At 41.3% G+C, this 22,855-nt stretch overlaps 1 protein-coding gene across 1 annotated transcript in view; it reads right to left on the bottom strand.

Annotated features, from left to right (window-relative positions):
• The window catches only part of LOC116974287 (PC3-like endoprotease variant B), a 699,630-nt gene that overhangs the window by 248,219 nt on the left and 428,556 nt on the right, over positions 1 to 22,855 (bottom strand). Inside the window, exons 10-11 of the mRNA XM_033022605.1 lie at positions 22,344 to 22,583; positions 10,462 to 10,562 (exon numbers count right to left, since the gene is read on the bottom strand). Coding sequence (XP_032878496.1) covers positions 10,462 to 10,562; positions 22,344 to 22,583 — 341 coding nt within the window. The remainder of the gene's footprint in view (positions 1 to 10,461; positions 10,563 to 22,343; positions 22,584 to 22,855) is intronic.

Below are 22,855 nucleotides of genomic sequence, written 5' to 3'. Positions count from 1 at the left end.
TCCATAAATCCATGCTCTCTAATTCTTGACATGTAAATCCTGAGCAAACAGTCCTGACTCTCTATCTATGCCTCTCATAATTTTATATACTTCTATCAGTTCTACCCTTAACCTCCCAGGTCCCAGAGAAAATAATTAAAGTTAGTAAAATCTTTCTTTATAGCTAATGCCCTAATCCAGACAGCATTCTGATAAACCTATTCTACATTCACTTCAAATCTTCCACATCCTTCCTGCAATGGGGCAACCAGAACTGCGTACAACACCCCAAATGTTGCTTTTGAATACCAACTCTAGGAGGCAGAGTAGTGTCCATTGTTGCATGTTCTCCTTTTGTGACTGGGCTTTGTAGAGGAGTCAGAATGCATAGATAGTTAGAGTCAGAATGAATGCATTGTCAGAACAAACCCACTCTCTTGTGGTGTATTTGTAGACATGCTGCACATTAAGGAATTGAATAGGGAAGACAAAAAAAATGGTACCAATGGGAGCAAATTGAATTAGTGTAGATGGGCAAAAAAAGGTCAGCAGTGACGTTGTGAGCCTTGGGGCCCATTTCTTTGCTGTGCAACTATGCATCTACGAAATATCTTGCAATTTGGACGATCTGCGAATTCAAATGGGGCTCCCTAGAAACCTGCAATCCTCGGGAATCTATATGTTCTTGCAGCCTCCCACTTTCTATTATAGAAAACGATTAAATCTGCTCTGGAACTGAAAGCACCTTCCCGGTGGAAATGTCTAATGCAACGTGAAATCTCACAGTCTATTACATCAGCTGGAAATCTAGAGACAGGAGTCAAGAACATGTAAATGTCATAAGTACCGACAACGGAATGATGAAATTGTTCAGAGGCACAGAAACTGATGGTCACTGTGATCCTCACCTGAACCATCAAGGTACCCATGGCCTGCTCTGTTGCTGCAGTTGTGGATGCAACTTGAGACATCTCTGTCAGTTCCTTCTTAGAGAAGTAGTAGTAGGCTTCGCTCTGAGGTGCACATCAAAATGGGTGGCACATTGGCACAGCTGGTAGAGCTGCTGCCTCACACCATCTGAGACTCAGCTTTGATCCTGACCTTGGGTGCTGTCTGTGTGGAGTTTGCATGTTCTCCCTGTTACCATGAGGGTTTCATCCAGGTGTTCAGTTTTCCTCCCACATCCCAAAGCCGGGTTTGTGCGCTAATTGGCTTCTGTAAATTGCCTGGGATGTGTACAGAGTGGACAAGAAAGTGGGATAGCATAGAACTAGTGTGATCGGGTGATCGATGGGCAGTGGACTCAGTGAACTGATTTCTTATGCCTACACATGATCCACATCCCTCCATTCCCTGCAAATTCCACCATCCGCAGCTCTTTGTCTTATCATCTCCAGCCTTCTCTCCCAACCTGACTTCCAATTAACCACTCCTTATCTGGATCCACCTAACACTTGCCAGTTCTAGTCCTAAGCCTCCCCCTCACTTCTTTCGACTAGCTATCACTCCCCTACTCCAGTCTTGAAGAAGGATCCTGACCCAAAACATTGTCTCCCTGTAAGGGCAGCACGATGGTGCAGCAGTAGAGTTGCTGCCTTCCTGTGCCAGGGACGCTGGTTTGTTCCAACTACGGTATGGACAATGTACGTTTCCCTATGACCTGGTGGGTGTCAAATTGCATCAAATATATATATCTTGATGCAATTTGTGCATTCAACCTCCTGGTTTTACCCTTGCAAATTCAACAGTACTTTTGATTTAGAAGAGATTGAAGGGGAAGCAATGACCTAGGTTACTTTTGTGGCATCTATATACAATCCTGTCAATGTGACCTCAGTCATCCACATTTTTTGTTTCATTTTGTTTAAATGATATCAATTCATCTATTACATCATTGATAGCATCTGTAGTTAGATCAACATGATTGCTCTGCATAATTACACCAAATGACTGTGAACCAATTTATAAATACCTCACTTCATAATGTCCAAACTTTCATTTCACAAAAACAACATCAATTAGCGAAACAAACACAGAAAATAAAGTATAAAATAATTTATCTTCCTAAATGTCAATGCATGAGTATTTTAATCGCATAATTTTTTGTTGGTCTACCCTGGGAAATATTGCACCTGTACTGCTCCTTACTGAGTACCCACTGGTTCCTATTTGAGATACTAAAGGGAACTACGTTTGTTGGAATATTTTGCATCCAAATGTTTAGGACAAAGACCCATCATTTATTTATTTGCCTCTGTACTCCACAATTTGTGATTTGTAAAAGAAAAACATCACATGTGGTTAAAGTGCATTGTCAGATTTTATTAAAGGGTATTTTTATACATTTTAGTTTCACCATGTAGAAATTACAGCTGTGTTTATACATAGTCCCCCCATTTCAGAGCACCATAATGTTTGGGACACATGGCTTCACAGGCATCTGTTATTGCTCAGGAGTGTTTAATTGCCTCCTTAATGCAATATAAGAGAGCTCTCAGCATCGAGTTTGCTGTTTATCAACATGAGGACAAAAGTTGTGCCAATGAAAGTCAAAGAAGCCATTAAGAGACTGAGAAGCAAGAATAAAACTGTTAGGGACATCAGCTAAACCTTAGGCTTACCAAAATCAACTGTTTGGAACATCATCAAGAAGAAAGAGAGCACTGGTGAGCTTAGGGACAGGCAGGCCAAGGAAGACCTCCACAGCTGATGACAGAGGAATTCTCTCTATAATAAAGAAAAATCCCCAAACACCTGTCCGACAGATCAGAAACTCTCTTCAGGAGTCAGGTGTGGATTTATCAATTATCACTGTCCGCAGAAGACTTCATGAACAGAAATACAGAGGCTACACTGCAAGATGCAAACCATTGGTTAACCGCAAAAATAGGATGGCCAGATTACAGTTTGCCAAGAAGTACTTAAAAGAGCACCACAGTTCTGGTGGACAGATGACAAAGAGTAACTTATATCAGTGATGGCAAGATCAAAGTATGGAGGAGAGAAGGAACTGCCCAAGATCCAAAGCATATCACTTCATCTGTGAAACACGATGGCAGGGGTGTTATGGCCTGGGCATGTATGGCTGCTGAAGGTACTGGCTCACTTATCTTCATTGATGATACAACTGCTGATGGTTGTAGCATAATGAATTCTGAAGTGTATGGACACATCCTATCTGCTCAAGTTCCAACAAATGACTCAAAACTTATTGGACGGCGGTTCATTCTACAGCAAGACAACGATCCCAAACATACTGCTAAAGTAACAAAGGAATTTTTCAAAGCTAAACAATGGTCAATTCTTGAGTGGCCAAGTCAATCACCCGATCTGAACCCAATTGAGCATGCCTTTTATATGCTGAAGAGAAAACTGAAGGGGACTAGCCCTCAAAACAAGCATAAGCTAAAGATGGCTGCAAAACAGGCCTGGCAGAGCATCACCAGAGAAGACACCCAGCGACTGGTGATGTCAATGAATCACAGACTTTAAGCAGTCATTGCATGCAAAGTATATGCAACAAAATACTAAACATGACTACTTTCATTTACTTGACATTGCTGTGTCCTAAACATTATGGTGCCCTGAAATGGGGGGGACTATGTATAAACACTGCGGTAATTTCTATATGGTGAAACCAAAATGTATAACAATGGCCTTTATTAAAATCTGACAATGTGCACTTTAACCACAAGCGATTTTTTTCTATTACAAATCTCAAATTGTGGAGTACAAAGGCAAATAAATAAATGATGGGTCTTTGGCCCAAACATTATGGAGGGCTCCGTATATGCAGCAGTTAACCTGATTTTTTTTTGGGGGCTGATGAGCGGCTTGATATATCCATACTACTACTCGAGGAATATCCTACCAAGAATATTTCCGATCCTTGGTAAATTAGCTGAAAATCCCCAACACCATATGCTAATTTGGGCCGGTTATCAAGTGTCAAACCTTTTCTTCCCAAAGACAAAAGGTCCAGGCTATCAACATAATACTGGCCTTCAGACCTCACCAGGATAACCATATAACCATATAACCATATAACAATTACAGCACGGAAACAGGCCATCTCGGCCCTTCTAGTCCGTGCCGAACACATATTTTCTCTAGTCTCTGCCTGCACTCAGACTATAACCCTCCATTCCTTTCCCGTCCATATAACTATCTAATTTATTTTTAAATGATAAAATCGAACCTCCCTCCACCACCTTCACTGGAAGCTCATTCCACACAGCTACCACTCTCTGAGTAAAGAAGTTCCCCCTCATGTTACCCCTAAACTTCTGTCCCTTAATTCTCAAGTCATGTCCTCTTGTTTGAATCTTCCCTACTCTCAGTGGGAAAAGCTTATCCACGTTAACTCTGTCTATCCCTCTCATCATTTTAAAGACCTCTATCAAGTCCCCCCTTAACCTTTTGCGCTCCAAAGAATAAAGCCCTAACTTGTTCAACCTTTCTCTGTAACTTAGTTGCTGAAACCCAAGCAACATTCTAGTAAATCTCCTCTGTACTCTCTCATTTTGTTGACATCCTTCCTATAATTAGGCGACCAAAATTGTACACCATACTCCAGAATTGGCCTCACCAATGCCTTGTACAATTTTAACATTACATCCCAACTTCTATACTCAATGCTCTGAGTTATAAAGGCCAGCACACCAAAAGCTTTCTTTACTACCCTATCTACATGAGATTCCACCTTCAGGGAACTGTACAGTTATTCCTAGATCCCTCTGTTCAACTGCATTCCTCAATTCACTACCATTTACCATGTACGTCCTATTTTGATTTGTCCTGCCAAGATGTAGCACCTCACACTTATCAGCATTAAACTCCATCTGCCATCTTTCAGCCCACTCTTCCAACTGGCCTAAATCTCTCTGTAGACTTTGAAAAACTACTTCATTATCCACAACACCACCTATCTTAGTATCATCTGCATACTTACTAATCCAATTTACCACACCATCATCCAGATCATTGATGTACATGACAAACAACAGTGGACCCAACACAGATCCCTGTGGCACCCCACTAGTCACTGGCCTCCAACCTGACAAACAGCCATCCACCATTACTCTCTGGCATCTCCCATTCAGCCACTGTTGAATCCATCTTGCTACTCCACCATTAATACCCAACAATTGAACCTTCTTAACCAACCAACCTTCCATGAGGAACCTTGTCAAAGGCCTTACTGAAGTCCATATATACAACATCCACTGCTTTACCCTCATCAATTTCCCGAGTAACCTCTTCAAAAAATTCCAAAAGATTAGTCAAACATGACCTTCCAGGCACAAATCCATGTTGACTGTTCCTAATCAGACCCTGTTTATCCAGATGCTTATATATATTATCTCTAAGTATCCTTTCCATTAATTTGCCCACCACTGACGTCAAACTAACAGGTCTATAATTGCTAGGTTTACTCTTAGAACCCTTTTGAAATAATGGAACAACATGCGCAGTACGACAATCCTCCGGCACTATTCCCGTTTCTAATGACATTTGAAATATTTCTGTCATAGCCCCTGCTATTGCTACACTAACTTCCCTCAATGTCCTAGGGAATATCCTGTCCGGACCTGGAGACTTATGCACTTTTATATTTTTCAAAAGTGTCAGTACTTCCTCTTCTTTGAATCTCATAGTTTCAATAGCTACTCTACTTGTTTCCCTTACCTCACATAATTCAATATCCTTCTCCTTGGTGAATACCGAAGAAAAGAAATTGTTCAATATCTCCCCCATCTCTTTTGGCTCTGCAGATAGCTGTCCACTCTGACTCTCTAATGGACCAATTTTATCCCTCGTTATCCTTTTGGTATTAATATATGGGTATATATAGGATGATGGTGAAGTGCTGCTGTTTCCATCATGCTTTTAGAAGCGGCTTCCCCAACTAAATAAATTAAATTCAGATTCCCTCCCTGGCTGACAGCAACCCTGAAGCAAATCCTGGAGCAGGGGAGAGGAGGAGAGAATGGTTCATAAACTTAACTTTCACTAGTTAGCGGAAATACTGTGGGGCAGGAGAGATTGGAAACGGCTGGAGAGATTGCCATTCCAAAGATAGCCACAAAATACTGGAGTAATTCAACGGGTCAGGCAGCATCTCTGGAGAAAAGAAATTGGTGGTGTTTCTGGTTGAGGCCCTTCATGAGACTGACATTACCATTCCAATCTATTTCCAGGTCAACTTCAAGACATTAATTACATGCTATTTTATTGGGAGCTGCTGGATAGACCACATCTACATGATCTAGGACCAAAGGACACAGCATCAGACCTAGAGTTGCTTAGTAATGATGTCAGGGATTATGTAGAGAAGGCAGGAGAATGGGTTTGATAGGGAAAGGTAGGTCAACCATGATTGAATGGTGGAACAGACGATGAGCCAAATGGCCTAATTCTGCTCCTATCATTTATTAATTTATGGGCCTACATTTTAGCCAGAGGGTGGTGAATCTGTGGAGTTCATTGCCATAGATGGAGGTAGAGGCCAAGTCATTGGGTATTTTTAAAGCAGAGATTGATAGGTTCTTGACTAGTAAGGGTGTCAAAGGTTTTGGGGAGAAGGCTGGAGAATGGGGGTGAGAGGGATAATTAGATCAGCCAAGATCGAATGGCAGAGCTGGCTCGATGGGCTGAATGACCTAAAGCTGGTCCTATGTCCTATCAACTTACATCTCAAATTGATATACAGAGCAGGCCCAGCCCAATTTCCCCAGATGAATCCATAAACAACCATTAGTTCCCACATTAGCATATGTAAGGGGACCTAATTTTTGTTATGGGCAGCTTCTTCGGTTGCCTGAAAACCATTTTTCATGTTGTGATGAAAGGTCTTCATCCGTAAGCATTAATCCTATTTCCCATTCCATTAATGCTACATGACCCGCTGGCATCTCCAGCATCTTTCGCTTTAACTTCGGATTTTCAGCATTTGAAAATGATGGATTTTCATTTTTCAGATGGTCTTTCATGCAGCGCCTTTTATGATAAAAATCCCAAGCCAGGCGACTCTCTGCCTGCTGGTCCCAGAAACGGATCTGCAATCATTCATTACAATCGCTTCTCTCTTTTAAACCTCTACTCCAACAGCAGCATTTCTCATTCTATCTCTGCCCTTCTTAATTTCCTCTCATATATCTGTACACTGTGGACAGCTTGATTGTAATCATCTCGTCTTTCCGTTTACTGGATAGCACGCAACAAAAAAAGCTTTTCACTGTGCCTCGGTACACATGACAATAATAAACAAAACATTCTCTGCCTTGACCATAAAATTAAGAGCTGCCCAAGCATTCTTCCATGGCACAATGTAGACAAAATCCTTCATATCTGCAAAATCTTTCTTTGAAAATGATTTCCATGTTTCTCCAATATTTGAGCATCAGCTCAAGGCTGAACTAATTCTTACCAGAGCATATTCAATATGTTGCTGAATGTTGCTGAATCTATTAATTACTAAGGATAAGACATTGGTTAGGCCACATTTGGAGTATTACACGCAGTTCTGGTTGCCTCATAACATGAAGAATGTGGAGGCTTTGGAGAGAGTGTGGGGGATGTTTTTACCAGAATGCTGCCTGGGATAGAGGGTTTCTGCTACAAACTTGGATTGTTTTCTCTGGAACGTTGGAGAGCGAGGGAAAACATGATAGAGGAATATAAAGTTATGAGAGGCATTGATAGGATAGTGAGTTTGAACCTTTTTCCCAGGGTGGAAATGTCCAATACTAGAGGGCATAGCTATCAGATGAGAGGAAGAAAGTTTAATAGAGATGTGCGGTGCAAGTTTTTAAAATCAGAGAGTGACATTGCCAGGGGTGGTGATGGAGGCAGATACGATAGTGGTGTTTAAGATTCTTTTGGACAGGCACTTGGAAGTGCAGGGATTAGAGGGATATGGATCATGCACAGGTAGATGAGATCAGTTTAACTTGGCATCATGTTTGGCTCAACACTGGACTGAAGGACCTGTTCCTATGTGTATTATTCTATGTCCCATGTTCTAGAATATTCCAAGTTACTCTCCGAGTGGTCATTTGTCCAAAGTTAACCTATTCAAATCATAAATATGAGAAACTATTGTTCAATATTCTCAAATTATTTTTGGTTGCATTGAAAACACTTCTGACTTAAGATTGATCACTGATGAAACCTTAATTCTCCTAGTATTTGCCTCACAATCTGTGCTATGCTCACTGTGAGGTTGCCCGTGACACAGGTTTTATGTGTATAACACTTGAACTCAATGTGGAGCAGGTGCATCCATGGAAATAAGCAACTGGTTAAGACAAGACAATTTAAAGCACCCAACTTGTGCATTTGGGAAGATTTGCTTTGAATTAGTATAGATACATAGAGATTGGATTATTTTTAAGTAAACTTATAACTTTATAACTTTAACTTTAATTGTCATTCAGGTATACACATAGACACAATGCACATTGAACAAAATTTAGTTGCATTGACTCTTCAAAGTAGCAGCAGAATATAACATTTATATCAGGCGATCAGTAAAAGTACTTAGTGTCCATAAAAAGTGCTTCATGTGCATAGTTCTGTAAAATAGATATGTAGGAAAGTTTTTAAAAGTGGCAATGTATAAGAAAGTTCTAGCCTCGGTTTGATTGTGAGTTCAATAGTCTTATGGCCTGGGGGATGAAGCTGTTGCAGAACCTGGTTGTCCCGCTCTTCATGCTGCGGTACCTCCTCCCAGAGTTCAGCAGTGTAAACAGTCCATATTGTGGGTGTGTAGGGGCTCTTGATCCTCACTTCACAAAAATTCAATACCCACCAAACTAAATCAGTAATAAATATTTTCAATTTCTTGGAATTACCTCAAAATATTTCAAGGTAAATAAATAGGCCTCAATTCTTTTTCAAATTCAGCCCCATCCTTTTCTCCTGAACTTCTCACCAATTGGTCTACCTAGGTTAGTGAATGGAACTTTTTTTCTTTGCTGACCATGAAACCAATAAAGATTTTTGAACCATGTTATCATTTGCTTTATTTTTGTGACCAATGCTCAAGTTGAGAATTTCCTTTGACACATCTGTATGTGGGACTGGTCAATTTCTCTCAAGCACATGTATAAGGTACAAAGTACTCGAGGAACTCAGCGGGTCAGGTAAGGTCAGGAGAGGGAATGCAGAGGTGAGATTTTGGGTGAGGACCCTTCTTTAGATTTAGGCACCAGTACCCTTATCATATTCCAGTTGGAGAATCTGGATTTCTTGGTTTAGTTCTACTCAACACTTTCGGTACAAGTTAACAAATTTGCACTTGCAAGAAGTATGGAATAAACAATAGAAAATATGCAAAGCGAAAATAGAATATGAACATGCAAAATGTAAAAATGTTTTGACAGTTACCTTTCAGTAGAACCTTGCTTCAGATGTGCCTTACAAGAAACAATTTTCATATTTTCTCACTCCTGGGTGACTACTGCGTACCTGTGTTTCTATTTTTTTCACCAATTATTCTAATTAGTTTTGTAAACACCTAAATATTTATGATTTACATTCATACAGTGGTACAGCGATAGTTGTTGCCTTACTGCACCACACACCCGGGTTTGATACTGACTACTGGTGTTGTCTGTACATTCTCCCTGTGACCGCATGGGTTTTCTCTCACATTCCAAAGACGTGCGGGTTGGTTGGTTAATTGGCTTCAGTAAATTGTCCCTTGCGTGCAGGATAGAACTAGTTACGGGTGATCATTGGTCGGCGCGGCCTCTGTGGCCCAAAGGGCCTGTTTCCACACTATATCTCTAAACTAAACTAAAACAAACCTAATTATTGGATTGTATATATGTTCAAGGCATGATTTTAGAAAATTTGCAGACGGCACTAAAGTACCGTATCGTAGACAGTGAAATTAGTTATCAAAAATTACAGCAGGATCTTGGTTAGCTGAGCAAGTGGGCTGAGGAATGACTAATGGAGTTTAATGCAGATATGTTTGGGGAGTCAAACGTGGGCCGGACCTTCACAGTGAATGGCAGGCTCCTGGGGAGTGTTGTAGAGCAGAGGGATCTAGGAGTACAGGGTACATAGTTCCCTCAAAGTGGCATCACTGGTAGATAAGGTGGTAAAGAAGGCATTTGGTACATTGACCATCAACAGTCAAGATATTAGATGTAGAAGTTGGGATGTTATGTTACAGAACAAAACATCATTGAGGCCACATTTGGACTATTGTGTTTAGTTTTGGTCAGCCTGCTGTATGAACGATGTCATAAAGCTGGAAAGAGTGCAGAGAAGATTTACAAGGATGTTACAAGGACTCAAAGGCCTGATCTTTGGGGAGGAGTTGGGCAGGCTCAAACTTTTTCAGGCTGAAGGGCCTGCTTCCAAGCTGTATTTTTCAATCAATCTATGAATCCACCTGGCATTTCAGAACAGGACAGTATTATGTATGGTATTTCTACATTACAGGACATTTTGTGTTCCGATACTTACTTGACCTCAAGGACCAATGCAATTATACCAGCTGCCATTGGAGCTGCACTGGAAGTACCTTTGAAGGTTTTGGTGCATTCATTATCGAGTTCAGTTGTCACCTGTTGAAAACAAAATAATTGCACTAATTGTACCATTAACAAGTCTTGCACTCCATTTGGTTCCCACCCACATATTGCAACATCACTGACCACAAAGAAACTATGAAAAACATTAAGAGGTATTTATAATGGCACAACATAAAAATTATTTTAAAAGAGCCATGGAAATAATAGAAATTAATGCAAGCTTGTTATCAAATATGAACCATTACCTTATTCTTACTCTAATATAAATGAGCAATACAGTATTGTTGAGCTATTTATAAATCCTAGTAGCATTTGATATTTTTGATTCAGGTGCTATGAAGACAGAAATGTGGTTTTATATAATTGCTTAAATCAAATTTATTACATTTCTCTATTCAAACATATTAAAACTGGGCTGAGTGGAATCGACAAATCAAAAATTTGCTGTGAAATTAGTAGTTGTCTTGGACACATTCTTTTGTCAATATACAGGAGCATGATCCTTAAATGCATTCTTTGGCCATAATTTCTTTTAATAATACATTTCATTTTGACAAGTAGCACAAATATATATTTGCCTTGCTCGAACCATTCATCTGATGAAAATTACTGCACTTTCGATATGAGATTCCTCATGACATCCTGACAATATTAGACACTGTAATTATGTGATAAATGACAAACATCTATGCATATTGCTGTTGATATGTGTAGTAGTTGATCCAGGCAAAGATATCTGTCAATATAAAATATCCATCTATGATCGTAACATAAAATTAGTAGCACTATGTACTATATAGTGGCTCACGTAGTGAAAATTGCATGGAATGCTATGTGCTTTATATGTATGTTGTCAACAATATTTTAATATGTGTTTTATGAGACTAAATGTCCTAATGCACTTCACGGGATTATTAGTACACACCTTGTCACAGAGATGTGTAGAAAGGAACTGCAGATGCTGGTATATACTGTATCAAAGACAGACACAAAGTGCAGGATTAACTCAGCGGGTCAGGCAGCATCTGTTGAGAAAAAGGATGGATTTCATTTTGGGGTCGGGACCCTTCTTCAGACCTTGTCTTAGTCTGAAGAAGGGTCCCGACCCGAAACGTCACCCGTCACTTTTCTCCAGAGATGCAGCCTGAACCGCTAGTTACTCCAGCACTTTGTGTCTATCTTATGTCAGAGATGGCATGTTGGTAAAGCCAACTGAAGGAAGAGAGAGCAGGCTTAGTAGCGTGATGCCAAGATAACAACCTTTTCCTCAATGTCAGCAAAATAAAGGAGCTGATTATTGACTTCAGGAAGTGGGATGAAGTACACGCGACAGTCTGCATCAATGGTGCTGAAGTAGAGTGATCCATAGTCTCTGCTTCCAATGTGGCCTCCTTTACATCAGCTATACCAAGCATAGACTAGGCGTCTCGCTGAACACATATGCTCAGACCACATACAAATTGGAGGAACAGCACCTCATATTTTGCTTGGACAGCCTACAACCCAGTTGGATAATGTTGATTTCTCTAATTTCAAGTAACCCAAGCATTCCCTCTTTCCCCTCCTCCTCCTCCCTAGTCGTCTTACTAGTTCCTCTGTTCACATCCTTGTATCCCTTTGTTATCACCTCTTCCCCAGACAACAATGGGCCATTATGGGCTCCACCCTTGGTTATCTGTTGCCGGTCCTGCTTTGTTCTGGTCATTTCTTATCTCCAGTTCCATTACCTCTACTTTCAGTCTGATGAAGGGTTCCGAACTGTAAAGTCACCCATCCTTTTTCCACCATAGATGCGGCCTGACACGTTGAGGTACTCCAGCACTTTGTGTCAATCGAGGCGAACACAAGTTCGCAGTCAACCATGGTCTGCTAAATATCCCAGCTGCTAATCATTTTACCTCCCCTTCAAAGTAGTATACAGACCTATCTGTCCTAGGCCTCCTCCATTACGGTGAGCACCCACGTAAACTGGAAGAACAGGACCTTAACCCAATGGAATGAATATTGAATTCTCCAATTCCAAATAATACATCCTTACCCCCTTCTCTCACCCCTGCACCCAGACCTACCCTGGAGCGCACACATTTCTCCCTCTATCTTCCACCACCCTAGTCACCCTGCTCATTTCCCCACTTCCATACCCTCATCTCTCACCCCTGAGTCCCATATTTCCCTCAAACCACTTTCCTCCCTCCAGCTTTACATCTAACATTGCCTCATCTTTCCTTATCTTACACACTTTGTCTCTTTTTTCACTTCTAATCCTTGTCACTTGGTCTATCTCCCATCAGACCCAGTGGTGCAGTGGTAGAGTTGTCGCCTTAAAGTGCCGGAACCCAGGTTCAATCCTGACTGTGGGTGCTATCTGTACAGAATTTGTACGTTCACCCCGTGACCTGCATGGGTTTTCTCCAGGAGCACTGGTTTCCTCCCATACACCAAAGACGTACCGATTTGTAGGTTAATTGGCTTGGTAAAATTGTCCCTAGTGTATAATGTAATGTTAGTGTGCGGGGATCACTGGTCTCAACAGGCTGAAGGGCCTGTTTCCCTGCTGAGCCTTTAAACTAAACTAAATTAAACTAACAGGACTGAGCAACAGAATTGTAACATGGGGTGAATGCAACATGTAATAAAATGAACTGCAGATGCTGTTTTTTCAAAAGATAAACACAAAATGCTCCATCACTGACATAGAGTTATACAACACGGAAACAGGTTCTTCAACCCAACCCGTCCATACTGACCATAATGCCCTATCTAAGCTAGTCCCATTTGCCTGCATTTTGCCCTTTGTCAATGGCTTTTGAAAATAATGCAAATACATTTAAATATTTTAAAGATACAAGCTACTTAAAAATGTTTAAATTACATTTAATTTAAACTTAACATAACAACACAAAAATACGTTGGAAATTGGGCAGTCAACATAGATTTATGAAAGAGAAACCACATTTGATGTATCTCATAGTTTCTGGAAGTTGTAATGAACATGAAAGACAAGGCAGGACAAGTGGATGGGGAGTATATGGACTTTGAGGAGGCCTTAGATAAAGTGCCTTACAAATTATTATTAATAAACGGAGAAGACATGGGCTGTCATTTTTTGTTTTAAAAGAGGTAATTTGGCAGTCTGATCATTCATAAGGAAAAATTGGAACGATTCATGCATGGTGATGCGTTAATTTAGGAGGGAAATTATGTACAGTTTCAGAGAAATGCCCTATAAATCTTTGTAGGAGATGATTTTAGCACTAAAAGAATTGAAGAACTGCAATTATTCTCATGAGATTCTGTTGACTTACAACAAATATGTAGGTTTCCTTCTATTTAATGCTATAACCCAAAATACAGGTTGGCATAAATTCCTTGAAAACACATAAAAGGCAGGTGCAAGTTAGGCAAATGTAATGAGCTAATGTCAGAATTAGTAAAATGTACCAACGTGTAAAATGTTTTGCTTTTCAGATAAATCTTTCCATTTACAATCTTATTCGATCACCAAAATAACTAGCAATGGAACACCAACTCTCCGGTATTCATAATAGCAGTTTGAATACCAGTTAGTTTATTTGTTGATAAGCCGGTTGGATTTGAGAATGAGAATAGACTTAACATAACGATTTCATGAACAAACATTCAGAGAGCACAAATAGAATGCAGTCTCACTAAGATCAATAACAAAAATACATCGGAAAAATAACTTCTTCCCCTCTGCAAGGAGTTTTGCCTGGGAGCAGAGCCCAAGAAGAGTAAGGTGACGTGCCTCAATGACTATCAACCTGCGGCACTAATGCCTGTGGTGATGAAATGCTTTGAGAGGTTGATCATGGCGCAAATCAACTCCTACCTCGACAAAAACCTGGACCCACTGCAGTTCGCTTACCGCCACAACTGATCAACGGTGGATGCAATCTCGCTGGCCCTCCACTCCGCTCTGGACCACTTGGACAACAAAAACACATATGTCAGGCTGTTATTCATTGATTACACAGCTCTGCATTTAATCCTATCATCCCCTCCAAGCTGCTTACCAAACTCGCAGAACTGGGTCTCTGCGCATCCATCCGCAATTTGATCCTCGACTTCCTCATTCACAGACCACAGTCTGTTCGTATTGGTGGAAATGTGACAGACTCGATAACAATCAGCACGGGAGCACCTCAAGGCTGCGTGCTCAGCCCCCTGCTGTACTCACTCTATACTCATGACTGCGTAGCCGATCATAGTGTGAACTCCATCATCAAGTTCGCTGACGAGACCACTGCTGTGGGACGTATCACTGATGGGGATGAGTCAGAGTATAGAAGAGAGATCGAGCAACTGCCCATATGGTGCCAGCACAATAACCTGGCCATCAACACCAGCAAAACCAAGGAACTGATTGTGGACTTTGGAAGGAGTAGGATGAGGACCCACAGTCCCGTTTATATTAACGGGTCGATGTTTGAAAGGGTCAAGAGCTTCAAATTCCTGGATGTGCACATCTCTGAAGATCTTTCCTGGTCCGAGAACACTGATGCAATTATCAAGAAAGCACATCAGCGCCTCTACTTCCTGAGAAGATTACGGAGAGTCGGTTGTCAAGGAGGACTCTCTCGAACTTCTACAGGTGTACAGTAGAGAGTATGCTGACTGGTTGCATCGTGGCTTGGTTCGGCAATTTGAGCGCCCTGGAGAGGAAAAGACTACAAAAAGTAGTAAACACTGCCCAGTCCATCATCGGCTCTGACCTTCCTTCCATCGAGGGGATTTATCGCAGTCGCTGCCTCAAAAAGGCTGGCAGTATCATCAAAGACCCACACCATCCTGGCCACACACTCATCTCCCTGCTACCTTCAGGTAGAAGGTACAGGAGCCTGAAGACTGCAACAACCAGGTTCAGGAATAGCTACTTCCCTACAGCCATCAGGCTATTAAACCTGGCTCAGACAAAACTCTGAACATTAATAACCCTTATCTGTTATATGCACTTCATCAGTTTACTTATTCATGTGTGTATATATTTATATCATGGTATATGGACACACTGATCTGTTTTGTAGTCAATGCCTACTATGTTCTGTTGTGTTTAAGCAAAGCAAGAATTTCATTGTCCTATCATTGACACATGACAGTAAACTCACTTGAACTTGAGCCCCAGAGCCAGCGTGGCACAGTGGCATAGCAGTGGAACTGCTGTCTTATAGCGCTAGAGACCCGGGTTCGATCCTGACAACGCTGCTGTCTGTACGGAGTTTGTAAGTTCTCCTTACAGTGTGGGTTTTCTCTGGGTGTTCTCGTTTTCTCCCACACTCCAAAGACGTATAGGTTTGTAGGTTTGAAGATAGACACAAAAAGCTGGAGTAACTCAGCAGGTCAGACAGCATCTTTGGAGAAAAGGAATAGGTGATGTTTTGGGTCGAGACTGATCAGGTGAAAGGAAAACTAGAGATATAGATGGTGATGTAGAGAGATATACAGTGGAACAAATTAATGAAAGATATGCAAAAAAGTAACGATGATAAAGGAAACAGGCCATTGTTAGCTGTGAGCTCGGTGAGAACGAGTACTGACAATGAGGCTCAACAACACGTCTTTGAAGCTGGTACGTCGGGTACCAATTGGTACGTCATACCAGCTTCAAAGTGGTTTTGTTGAGATTCATTGTAATCAGGTAATCAGAACAATTGAGATATTCAGGAAGGAGATTCAAGGGATTCAGGAAAACTTTCGACAATGGAAAAGAATGGGACTGCAACATTTTGAGCTCCTAGATGACAAGGTGTATAAATAGTCACAGAGAGAAACTACAGTGAGCTTATTTCAAACACCAATCAATAAAGTGGTGCCAGAGGGCTAAAGAATGACTGAATTGTCCCACTGACAACAAAAAGTGGGAAGGATAAACTTAGAATTTTAACAAGGCTGTTGCCAATGTCACATATCTCACTGATCACAAATCTCAGGGAAACAAGGTGTCTAAGGGTGAGGTAAATTGGATCAATGACAGGAAGCACTTTTCCTTGTTAATTGTTAATTGTTTAATTATCAATATTATAAAATCATCAATAATTATGTCATTGATACCTAAATAGTCATAGAGAGTTGTAGAGTAATATCAGAATCAAAATCAAAATCAGTATCACACTTTATTCGTCAAGTATGTTTTGCAACATACGAGGAATTTCATTGGCCAGGTCAGTCATACAATTAAAAGCAACAGATCACTCAAAAAAACACATTTTAACATGAGCATCCACCACAGTGACTCCTACACATTCCTCACTGTGATGGAAGGCGAAATAAAGTTCAAGTCCTTCCTTAGTTCTTCCTCGGTCGTGGGCCTTGAGCCCCCGTTGATGGGACGATCTTGACTCCCGTAGCCGGTGGCGTTTGGGCCCTCCGCGTCGAGGCGATCAGCTCCTGCATCGGGGGGATGTCAGCTCCCTCACGCCGGGCGATCGAACCTCGCGTCGGGGCTGGTCGAACCTTCCGCGACATTGGATCTTCCCGACTCGGCCTCACCCGAGCCCTTAGTGTTGGTTCCGCGGTGATCGCGGTGGGAGCGATCCCAGGCAAGGGATCAGCTCCGATGTTAATTCCGCGCCCCGCTGCGGGGCTCACGACAGTCTGAGGAGGCCTCCAGCTCCATCGATGGTAGACTGCGGTGCCCGGAGAATGTGATCCGAAAATTGATCAAATATTCGGGAAGGTAAGAACCTGAAAAAAAGTTTCCCCCGATCCCCTCCCCCCTCCCCCCACATAAAACAAACCGAAGAACATTAAAACAAACTTTTAACGCACTAAAAAATAACAAAAAGAAAGAAAATACGAACAGACTGCTGGCAGGGCAGTCATCTCCCCGGCGCCCCTGGAGGCGTGGAAACAGCGTGGAGACACCTTGCCCACACAAACCAACATGTCCTGTCTACACTAGTCCCACTTGCCTGCATTGGCCCTTATTCCTCTAAACCTAACCCTTCCATGTACCTGTTTAATTGTTTCTTAAATGTTGCAATAGTTCCTACCTCCACTACCTCATCTGACAGCTCATTCTATACGCCCGTCACCCTTTGTATGAAAAAGTTACCCTTTAGATTCCTATTGAATCTTTCCTCCCTCACCTTAAACCCATCTCCTCTGATTCTCTATTCCCCTACTCTGGGCAAGAGACTCTGTGCGTCTACCTGATCTTTTCCTCTCATGATTTTATACATCTATAAGATCACCCCTCATCTCCTGCTCGCCAAGGGAAAAAGTCCCACCCTGCTCAACCACTCCCCATAGCTCAGACCCTCAAGTCATGGCAACATCCTCGTACATCTTCTCTGTACACTTTCCATATTGACAACATATTTCCCGCAACATGGTGCCCAGAACGGAACACAATACTCTAAATGTGGCCTCACCAACATCATACAATTGCAGCATGACCTCCAAATTTCTATAATCAATACACAGAATGATGAAGGCCAATGTGCAAAAAGCCTTTTTAACCCCCCTATCTACCTGTGACACCACCTTCAAGGAATTATGGACCTGCACTCCCACATCCCTCTACAACATTCCCCAGAGCCCTACCTGTACAGGTCCTACCCATGCTAAAACTTTCCAAAATGCAACACCTCACACTTCTCTGTATTAAATTCCGTCAACCATTCCTCAACCAATCGATCAAGATCCAGCTGTAAGTTTTGACATCAATCTTCACTATCTGCAATAACAGCCACGTTTGTATCATCTGCAAACTTGCTAATCTTGCCATGAACGTTCTCATCCAAATTTAGATAAAAGCAGACTTTCGCTGGAAAGCTCTGACCAGTGGGATTCTTTTGGACACAGCAATAAGTCATTTGCAGTATATATTAATCAATTAGACATGAAGGGAGGCATAAGAGATTTCCAGATGATATAAACATTGTCTAAAGTGTTGAAAGTGAAGAGGAAAAAAATTGACCGAAGATATAGAAGCAATGTAATGATATTTGTAGAAAGGTGAGCTAATGCAGCGAAGAGATGCAACAAGGGCATGCAAAATACATGGGAGCATGTTGAGGGATGTGGAACAACTTTGGAGTATATATTTCACAGGTAGAATACAGGTCAAGAAAGTGGTTAAAAAGAACTGTGATACTTTTCTTTTGTTAGGTTTTGCATAGAATGTGAAAGCTGAAAGGTTATGTTGGAGACACAAGGAACTGCAAATGCTGGTTTACACAACAGAACACCAAGTGCGGGAGTAACTCAGCGGGTCAGGCAGCATCTCTGGAGAATATGGATAAGTGATGTTTCGGGTCGGGACTCTTCTTCAGACTCAAGAAGATACGTTCGGATCTGAAACCTAACCTATCCATGTTCTTCAGAGATGCTACCCAACCCGCTGAGTTACTCCAGCACTTTGTGTCCTTTAAGGTTATGCTGGTAAAATATACTAGTTTTATCACAGTGCAGGAAGAACATATCAGAAGAGAGTTACCAGTACGTTGGCAGCATTGGAAAATTGCAGCCAAGAGGAAAGATCAGACAGGTTGGAACTGAGGTGGCACAGGAGAGATTGATCTTGTGTGGACAACATTATTCATGTTCATAAGTTTTAGGAGCAGAATTAGACCATTTGGCCCATCAAGACTACTCCACCATTCAATCACGGACGATCACTTTTCCTCTCAACCCCATTCTCCTGCCTTCTCCCCATAACCCCTGACATCCTTACTAATCAAGAAATTGTGACAGGCATAGATAAAACATTTTTAAAAAATGTAATTCGTGGGGAGGGGAACAGGAGTAAAAAAATAGGTAGTGTGGATTTAAAATAATTGATAGAAAGATGAGAGAGGGATAATGAGGAAAGTTAATTTAATGCAAAAGGTGGTAGATTTGGAACTTGCTCCTAAAATGATGGAGGAACCATAAACTCTCATCTCTTTTTCAATGTACTTGGATATGTCCTTGGAGTGCTATGATCTCTAGAGCTACGACCCAAAGCTGGAAGCTGGGGTTGGTTGGAGAGCTCTTTATCAATCAGAAAAGCAACCAAAGTGCTGGAGTAACTCAGCAGATCAGGCAGTATCTTTGGAGAACATGGATAGGGTCCCATTGCCATGATCTCCAGAGATGCTGTCTGATCGTCTGAGTTACTCCAGCACTTTGTGGCCTTTCTGCAATTACTTGTTTCTTTATCAATCAGCATGGACAGAATGTGGAAATGGCTTCCAGTGGCTTGAATATTCTGTGAATCTGTCGAATTTATTGCAAGAAATGTTCCTCACAAAACTGGCAATTTTGGCAATTAGGAGAATCCTCCAAGTAGAAAGGCTGTAATATTGTCACAGAAAGAGACAACTGGGACAAGGGCACTGCCCTGGTACAATTCTGCATTTATGTCGTGGGACAGCATTGCCCAACATTAATCATAATTCTTTTGCTATTTCTAACGTTTTTAATATAACCAACAGAGAATTTTCCCCATAATACCGGTTTACATCAATGTTGTTAAGATTTGTGGTCAAATGTGACCTTAGCCTTGAGGCAATCACTCTCTCATTACCACTACAATTCATTCTTTCATCCATGAAGCATATAGGGGGGAGGGGCAGTGACATTTGAAGCCAAGTGGTTTTTGAGAAAATCATCAAGGAGCAGGTTGTGAAAGCAACACCTGAGAGTTCTACTTACAATACCTGCAAATACTTGCTGATGTGCAGGAAGGAACTGCAGATCCTGATTTACACTGAAGATAGACAAATTGCTGGAGAGACGTAATGGGTGACATTTCGGGTCGAGTCTGAAGGGTCTTGACCCGTAACATCACCCATTCTTTCTAATACTTGCTGATGATCAATGGGATGGTGGAAAGGGTCAAGAACTTCAAATTCCTGGGCATGCATATTTGCGAAGATCTTTGCGAAGTCCCAGCACACTGATGCAATAATAAAGAAGACACATCAGCGCCTCTACTTCCTGAGAAGATTACGGAGAGTCGGTATGTCAAAGAGGACTCTCTCGAACTTCTACAGGTGCGCAATTGAGAGCATGCTGACTGGTTGCATCGTGGCTTGGTTTGGCAACTTTAGCGTCCAGGAGCGGAAAAGAATGCAGAAAGTTGTGACCACTACCCAGTCCATCATCGGCTTGACCTCCCCACCATCGAAGGGATCTATTACAGTCGCTGCCTCAAAAAGGCTGCTAGCATCATCAAGGATCCACACCATCCTGGCCACACTCTCATTTCTCCGCTGCCATCAGGTAGAAGGTACAGGAGCCTGAAATCTGGTACATGAACAGCTTCTTTCCCACAGCCATCAGGCTATTAAACTCGCCATCAAACAAACTCTGAACTATAACAGCCTATTGCACTTTATCTGTTTATTTATGTGTATATATATGGCCTATGCTATATAGACTCACTGAACTGTTTCTGTAATTATGCTTACTATATTCTGTTGTGCTGCAGCAAGGAAGAATCTCATTGTCTTATCTGGGGCACATGACAATAAACTCTCTTAACTTGACTTGACTTGACTTGACCTGATTGTGAATTACCTTGATGTGGCTTGCAGTAAGCTTGCTTTCCTATTTTGTGCACAGGTTTCACTTTTTGCACAATTATTTCAGGGGCACAGTTGGAATTTTGCCAGGTTCCAGGCCATGCATCATTCCAAGTTTTCACATATTTTTCTTGTGGGCACAATTCTAAAAAGCTCCAGAACTGTAAGATCTAGGAGTATTTATGCACAAATCATTGAATGTGGTCAAATTAGTTAAGAAATCAACTTTCCTTGATCCATCTGAAGAAGGGTTCCAACTCGAAATGTCACCTATCCATGTTCACCAGAGATGCTGCCTAACCTGTTGAGTTACTCCAGTACGTTGTGTCCTTTTGTACACTAACCAGCATCAGCAGTTCCTTGTTTATACACTTTTCCTGGTTAAATATTTATTTGGGAACTGAACAGTGCAACGATAGAGTTGCTGCTTCACAGCGCCAGATACCTAGATTCAATCCTGACTACAGGTGCTGTCTGTATGGAGTCTGTACATTCTCCTGTGACGACGTGGGTTTTCTCTAGGTCAGTGGTTCTTAACCATTTTTGGCATACGTACGTGCATACGCAAACAAAATACTGTATGTGGTATGTACCTTTCTTAGGTTTCTAAAAATGGGCTCAACAAATGGATATGTTATTTATGACCCCCTCATGTCCCCAGGTAAAGCCCCAAACGACCCCCCATCGGGGTCCTGACCCCCCAAGTTAAGGTGCTCTGGTTTCCTCCCACATTACAAAGCCGTGTAGGTTTTGTAGGGTAATTGGCTTCTGTAAATTATTCCTAGTGGGTAGGATAGAACTAAGTACGGGTGATCGCTGGTCAGTGCAGACTCAGTGAACGAAGGGCCACCAAGTCCACACTCTATCTCTAAACTAAAAATTATCAATATTATAAAATTATCAATAATTATTAATTGTCAATAATACCCAAATGCTGATAAAAAGCAGATCTTTGATTTGATTTGTTTAGTGTGCAATAGATAAATGATAGCTTATAATCCTGTCTTTAGGAGATTACAATTTACTTTAATACCAATTCATATTTTTTGTAAAGTACCTATTGTACAGCAATAACTGTACAAATCAACCTGTCACAAAAAATAGATGAAATAAATGACAGAATAATGTGTTTGGTTAAACATAAAAATATTTGTTTCTCTTTGCTGAAAGCTTAAATGAAACTACTTAATGCTTTATTCAAAGGGTGGCACTATCAGTGGTGCAACATTTCCAGGGCATCACTTACTTCAATATTATAATCTAGTACAATGTTACTCTGACTCACCAAGTCGAGTTCATCCATGCCATTTTTTTCAAAAGGTGAATTGCTTGCTCCTCCTGTCGGTACGACTGCCATAACTGCTGAACAAGCCTCAGAGTAAAACGTACTGAGGCCCAGGTTGCTAACAGCTCCTACTGCCACTGTGAAGATACTATTCACATATCCATCAGCGCCACAGTGATCTTCGAGCATGCCACCATTTCCAGAGGCCCAAATGAAAATATTTCCTTTACCATTTCGACCCTATAAAAGGAAGATAAAAAGATGGAAGGCTTTTGACTGATTGATTGAAAGATACTGAATGGAAACAGGCACTTTGGCCCACCAAGTCCACGTTGACCATCCGTTCACTTTGGTTCCATGTTAACACATTTTCGGATCTAATTCCTACACACACGAGGGGCAATTTACTGAAGCCAATTAATCTATAAACCTGCACATATTTGGAATGTTTTTCTAATGAAAATGGTGTGTTTTATTGAATGAAATACACTTATTTTAATACATGCAGTTAT

Source organism: Amblyraja radiata, chromosome 6 (genome assembly GCF_010909765.2).
Source record: "Amblyraja radiata isolate CabotCenter1 chromosome 6, sAmbRad1.1.pri, whole genome shotgun sequence".
Classification (NCBI taxonomy): Eukaryota; Metazoa; Chordata; class Chondrichthyes; order Rajiformes; family Rajidae; genus Amblyraja; species Amblyraja radiata.
The sequence above is the reverse complement of the archived record's forward strand: the minus strand, read 5'-3'. Positions and strand labels throughout refer to the sequence as shown.